The 7,008-nt window shown below is 42.5% G+C and overlaps 1 protein-coding gene across 1 annotated transcript in view; it reads left to right on the top strand.

Annotated features, from left to right (window-relative positions):
• Positions 1 to 213: 213 nt before the first annotated feature.
• Positions 214 to 7,008, top strand: part of Kcnab1 (potassium channel, voltage gated subfamily A regulatory beta subunit 1) — a 407,620-nt gene continuing 400,825 nt past the window's right edge. The window contains exon 1 of the mRNA XM_005393077.2: positions 214 to 556. Within this exon, the coding sequence (XP_005393134.1) occupies positions 315 to 556 (242 nt within the window). The 5' untranslated portion in view covers positions 214 to 314. The remainder of the gene's footprint in view (positions 557 to 7,008) is intronic.

Consider the following 7,008-nt stretch of genomic DNA (forward strand, 5'->3'; position numbering starts at 1 on the left):
ATATTTCCTTTTACCTAAATAGAAAGATGTGGGAAAGTATCCATAGTTTTTCCCCAGGGCTCATACGTCGTTGCATACATTTAACTTTGGGAAGTTTAAACAGACTCTATCAGGCTCCTTTTGAGTGCCCTGGCAGAGACATGTGATCAACAGCTCTGCCTGGAACTTAGGAGCCTGCTCACAGACAGAAAAATAGTAACGGGAATCTAAAGAAAACAAGCTGATCCCACTTACGAACACACCGAGCAGCTAATCACAGCCAGTCTTAGTGTGAAGTGCTGTGAAACTAGCTTTGTCTCCTTGGGTTTTGAAACATGCATCTCTATAAACCTGCCTGTGCAGCTATTCCCAGCCCGAAGCTGGGTCTGCCCAAATCCAGCGAATCGGCTCTAAAGTGCAGACGGCCTGTAACAGTGACCAAGACTCAACCTCAGGCAACCTGCTGGCCTGCTAGGCCCAGTGAAACTGCAGAGCGGAAATACCTGGAGAAGTTTTTACGTGTCCATGGGATTTCATTGCAGGAGACCACCAAGGCACAGACGGGTATGGTGTACAGGTATGGTGGGTTCCAACAGCGTCCAACTGGGATATTGCACTGAAGACAGAGGTTGTTGCTATTGGAGAAATAAGGTTTGAACTAGGAAAACAAAATGTTACAAGGAGAAGAAATAAAGCAGTGAGCTCTCTTCTGAGAGAGCTCTTAGAGAGCTTTTCCCAAAGAACTCTCTTCTTAGAGAGTTCTTTTTTTTTGAGCTTTAAATTATCTTTCGCTTTGCTCAAAGGATTACACAAAAGATGATCAAGCTCTGCTCTTGAAAGTCCTAACCATGTGCTGCCAGTAGAAATATCTTTGGCTCTGGGTAGGTAGGTGATTTAGCAGGTAAAAATAAAGGGGATCCCATTCTGCCCAAGGCAGTTTATAAGCTGAGTAGAGCTTTTTTCTAATGCTTCCTGGGATACAAGACTTATTTTCTTCTAAACCTGAATCTGTGCTAAGAGCTAATAAAGTAGTTCAAGCTCTTCTTGAAATGACAGCACCTTTTATCAATGTAGCCCAAGATAAATTACTGGGTTGCGTGCTAACTTTCCAGGACCATTATTTATTCTGTGCAAGGCTAACAAAAGGAGGAGTTTTTTTCCTGGTATGAAGCTGAGTGTGTAAACTTTCTGAGTTGCTCTGAGTTGAGAAGTATTGTGCTCTTTCAGAGCGGTTACTGTCCCAGCATTCTGTAAGGTATGCCTGTGCTCAGCTAAGTCACCCAGTAGCATCTGCGCAAGAGCTTCTTTCATGCATGCCTGGGTTTTAAACCTCCTGCAGAAGGACAAGGAAACTGAAAGCAGAAACAGTAGTTTAGCATTAGGACAGTTGTCCTAGCTGAAGTCAGATGTTCTCCTTCACAGGACAAGATTGTTTTCATGTACAAGATGTTCCTAATGACTTCATTTTTCCATAATATAGAGGTTTATTTTAGTATACTAGCTACTGCTCTAATTTATTAGCTAATTTTATTAATACAGCAATTTGCAATGATATGACTCCTCTCTGGAGAGCAAAATATTTTACACAGATTCTTTATTTACTAAAGGGCTCATACAGAAAAAGAATGAGCTCTTTTAGATTCACAGGGAACCCAGGACAGTCTACCCCATCACAACTGAGAAGCAGAGCCCAAGAAGAATCAGACCACCCTTCCAAGAAAACTTGAGCTTCACACAGTGGGGTGCAGGAGGTGCTGCTATCCCCTTGCTTGACTCTGTCGGCTACTGGCAGGACACTTCTTTTCCCTCAAGCCCTTCGTGTTCTCTAACTCTTCCACAGCTCTCTCTGGCCCTCAGTGTGGTTGTAATGGTGGTGTGTGAACATGGATCAGGTGAGGGGAAAAATGCACGGCTTTATTAAAAAACCAAACAAAGCAAAACTCTCCATGTCTTTTTTGTTTTGTTTTGTTTTGTTTTCCAGTACCAGGAATTGAACTCACAACCTTGCGCTTGCCAGGCAGGCGCTGTGCCACTGAGCTAAATCCCTAGCCCCTGACTCTCCGTGTCTTCACACAAATAGGTGGTACTGCGGTGAACAATCGCATAAACTTTCAGAGGTATCCCTCTTCTCTCACATGTTCTAGTTCAAGCATCACTTCCACATCTTGTGCTGGGTGGCAGTGGTCAGACATAGACACAGTTCAGAAGGATGCTTTTGAAAGGATTATGGGGCACAGAAACACTTTCTTCAAACAAATGAAAGCAAAGCTGCTTCAGTTGAAAGTTGGGCCTGAAGCCCATCTGCTTGTGAGGTGGGAGGCAGTCAGCCTCCACCGGGTGCTGAGGTGTCTTTGTGGATTGCCTGTGCCCTGTGGTTGGGGGATAGGTATACATCCGGGACATCTCTTCATGACGCCCTGGTGGGGAGACTCTGAGCTGGGGATGCCGGATCTTACTCACGGACAAGCGTAGGTAGTGCTAGATTGCACTCTGCTAAGAAGTGGGACTTGGGAAAATCTTGTCCCTAAGTCAGAGATTTAAGAGAGAAAAGTTCAATTGATCATTTATCCCAAGAAATAGCCAAGGCTTTGGATTCTAGTACAATGAACTCACTGAGCTCTCTCTCGTCTTCCTGATAATACTCCTTTATCGTCTCCTCCCCAAATGTCCTTAGCACTATGTTTATTCTTCTTTCAAGACACCTATTCATTGCCCCTGTTCAAGGCATTCTTCTTTAAAACTCTGGCAGAGATTCTTAGGAAAGAGGACCAGGGCTCTTTTCGTTCCTCCTCAGTTTGGGTTTTGACCTTGTTTTCTTACGAACATAGTTGGGAGAAGGTATCTTTCACATTGTCCTTTATTCTGACTTTTCTCCTAGGGAAAAAGATTATTGGGGAGAGGTCCATGGCTGTATTCAGAGACCTCTGTTCACGCTTGCCTTTTCTATTTCTTCCTTTTAAAGATAGTATTTTACATGTAGTGGGCAGAGAATAAATTTTGGAGTTGCGCAGACCAGCGTTGAAATCTCAGCTGTGCTGGTTTTAGAACTCTGACATTGATGCAGCTATGACAGATAATGCCTCCCACACAGTAGGCACTCACCAGATGTAGGTTATCTTCCCATTTATTCTATAGCATTGTCTACCCCTATACGGGAGGGGGAAGACAAAGTCCCTTACCTGAAGCATACAAATTGCTAAGATTATTCCAGGAAAAAAAATAAAGACTAAAACAACCTGATATAATTCACAGTCCGTGTAGGTTTCCACACTAAGCTTCAGAGATCTGAGGTCTAGAAGAGCCGGGTAAGCTGTTTTCTCTTCCTAATTTGGTCAAAAGCCATTGCAGCCCAATACCAGCTGCTTGGGTCCCTTGATTTTCTGTGAGCGAGCATTATGTTGTGTTTCTATGGAGATTGGTTTTATTTCTAACTAAGGTTGACCAGGAGAGGGAAAGAAATCAGCAAATATGCAAACACATGTATCAACTGAAAAGAAACCAGAGGAAAATGTTTGAGAATGGTGTAAAATGTGCCAGCTTAGTACAAAGAGCCTTCTGTTGGCTTAGAATTCTCAGCAAAAATAGAAATTTTAAAATTCATTTTATTCGGGACTATAACATAGTTGCCCAAGAGGGTCTTTTAGTCATCTCAAAGATGCTGAAAGTTAATTATCTTTATTACACAGCACTGAACTCAAGAAGACAGTAAATATGCACCTGAGTCAAGGTTAAGGTACACCGCGGGGGTAGTTTAATGAATGGTGCACAAAAAAAAATCTAGGCCAAAGATGCAAAAAATATCTAGCTTTGGAGCATTTTTATACTACTCACATTGGCAGGAGGAACATAAAAAGATGTAAAATGAATCCCTAATCTAGAAGTCAGCAAGGTTTCCCTCTAGAGAGCTAGGCTGCAAAAAATATCCTAGGTTCAAGGAGCACTTTGCCTTCCTCATGGCTACTACATTCTGCTATTGTATGGTGACGGCAGCCATTGACAGACGGGCCGTGGTCCAGTATAGCTGCTTGTGAACACCAAAGTTTGAATTTCATATGACTTTTGCAAGTCACAAATCTTCTCTTTTTTCTTTCTTCTTTTTTGGTACTGGGAATTCGAACTCAGGACCTTACAGGTGCTTGTGCTGCTAAGTTACATCCTCACTCCGCTTTTTTCTTTCTAAATCATTAAAAAATGTAAAAACCATTCTTATCTGTGGACCATCCGAAAACATGTTGGGTTTGGCCAGTGGGCTAGCATTTGTTGATTCTGGTCTAGAAAACAAAGCTTTAAAGTGATTTTGTGTGTATCTTTAAACCTCCTTGTTTCCGGGGGCATTTAAGGAACCAAATGCATATAATTCAGGAAGATAAAAAGAAATGAAAAAGATGAAGAAAAAAATGAGGCCAAGAAAGAGTAACAGAGCAGGGAGACAGAGCAGGAGAGGTAGACGCAATGGCCAGGCTAGAGCAGTTGTGAGTTTGACTTGGACCTGGCTCTTCATTTTTCCAGCAATGCTGAGTTAGAGGGAGCGAGGGCATTGCCCACGACAGGGCCCTGGAGGCAGAGTTGAGCCACTTGCTCAGCAGTAGAGTGCCTCTGGGTGCTCTGGAGACGGCGTGGGGTGCGATGGTGGGAGTGGGGGCTTGGGATGCTCCCCTGTTTCTTCTTTGTGTGACGCAGAACATTCCCAACTACATCCTGACAGCAGATGCAGCTTGTAGGTTGCTGGGCCCCTTGCTGTGGAGCCCTTAATATGACTGGGTGGGCTCACATCAGAGAAGAAGTCAGCAAAGCAAGTAAGCAAATGGTAGAAGAACTGATATGGCTTTAATCAAAACCATATTGGTCAGTTTGGGTTTGTGCTTTAAAAGTTCTCCAATAATGATTCAGATTTCTCTATTCTTTCCCTCTTTTTTGCTATGGCAGGACTTATCTGGTTTCATGGGATAAAACAGCTGTTTCCCCAAAACAAAACAAAACAAAAATAAAGTAAAACAAAATAAAAAGCTGTGTTATTTGCCAACCAAAGATAAATTTTTCTATCGCCTTGAGCTGAAGGTGGGGAAAGGACAGTGAAAAGGAAGGGGAGAGATGAGGAGGGCTTGGAGTTCCTGAGACTGGGACAGGGCTGGAAATGATCTGGCCCAGGGTCTGGCCCTGTGGCTGAAGGGACTGAGGCTCAGAGATGTGGGATGAGCAGTTCGAAGCTGCAGTTCCAGCTAGCAACACAGCTGGGACTGGAACCCCTGCCTCTTGGGCTTTAGACCAGGGAACCTCCACATCCCCATACTTAGGGGGAATACTAAGTATTCCGCCCCTCCACTCTGATCCTGCTCCTTGCCAACATATACACACACTCGCACCCCCTGCACAGACAGACACACCCCCGACATGCACACTGACACTACCTGATGCTGACGCTGCAGTGATTGCACACACTGTCCTCTGTCCTCCTTCCGAGGCTTTCTTATTGTTACTCTGCTCCGCACCCTGCATCAGTTCTGTTGCGCTACATAGTAACCTTGCTCCCCCTGCCTTGGACCACCGAGTTTCTACTCAGCATTACTTCCCCTACCTACGATATACACACTCATCCTTTCTGCCTTGGCAGATTAAACCCATGGGCTCTCCCTTCTCTCTCACAGCGGGGACCAATCTTGCTCCATATATGGTACATGTTGTTATTTGTATGAGTGTGTATCTTATCAAGATTATGCTGTTACCACCGCAAAGATGGGGATCAGTGCTTGTAATATTTTGTGGTCCTGTAATGCTTTTAAACATTGAAGGTGCTCAATATGTGTGTGTTGCTTAGCTGAGGTACATCCAGCCAGAAGCTGGGGAGCAAAACAAAAGACATAAGAAAAGAGCAAGGAGGAACTTCCTTTCCCCACAGACAGTAGTCTCTCCCCCTATTTCTTCCTCTATCTTAGAAGTTATGGTTTTATTACTTAACCAGGTAGAGTGTCAGCCTCCCCTCCTATAAAATGGGCCTAACTCAACTGACATGGCAACGGTATTGCAAGGATGACAGGGTCACACATGTGGCAGTGCTGGGCTTATTGCCCTTCAGAGTTCCCTTGCTCCAACCTCCTTTCTTTTAAAATTAAATTTATTGGTGTATTTATTGGCTATTGGATATCATAGTCATGGTAGGGAATTTGTATCCACACATGATATATTTTGATTCCTCTTTCTTCCCTAGTCCCCTCTCTTCAACCCGGCTTCCCCTTCCTATATACAAAGCTTTCTTTCCATTTTATCTGTTTTTATTATTGATTTTTTTCCTTTTCCTTTCCTTCCTTTCCTTCTTCCCTTTCTCTTTCCCTTTGAGCAATGTCTTCCTATTTCACAATATCTATTGCATATTTTTGTCCTTGTTTACTCTGTCAGTTTCTCACACCAGGGAGACAATTTGATGTTTACATGTGAGTCTGATTTATTTCACTTAAGAGCGTGTTCTCAAGGTATATCCATTTACCTAGAAATATCTCAAGTTTATCTGTCTTTATGGCTGAGTAGTACACCATTGTATTAAAAAAAAATAAAAACCATATCTTTTTTATCCATTCCTTGGTTGATAGGCATTTGAGTAGTTACCAAGATTTAGCTATTACAAACTGTGCTGCTATAAACACAGGTGTGTATATAATGCTGTGGTATAATGTTTTAAATTCTTCTGGAAAGATACCCAGAAGGGGAATAGCCAGGTCAAATGGTACCTCTAAATCCTAGTTTTTTGAGGAATCTCCACACTGATGTTCACAGTGGTTGCACCAGTCTACACTCCCACCAATAATGGAAAAGGGTTTCTTTTTCCTCCAGCATTTATTATAGGTTGATTTCTTTCTTTAAAAGAAAATAAAGTTTCAAAACAAGATAATAGGAGACTAACAATGGTTAATACATTGTGTATTGTTATCTTTAAATTAGTTACTCAGAGCATAAGATATAGGTATTTAATTATTCAAATAAATCTTTCTTTTCAATGAACTAAGAGAATTTAGGAATATGACTATCTTGCATATA

Source organism: Chinchilla lanigera, unplaced genomic scaffold (assembly GCF_000276665.1).
Source record: "Chinchilla lanigera isolate Chin_1 unplaced genomic scaffold, ChiLan1.0 scaffold00047, whole genome shotgun sequence".
Lineage (NCBI taxonomy): Eukaryota > Metazoa > Chordata > Mammalia > Rodentia > Chinchillidae > Chinchilla > Chinchilla lanigera.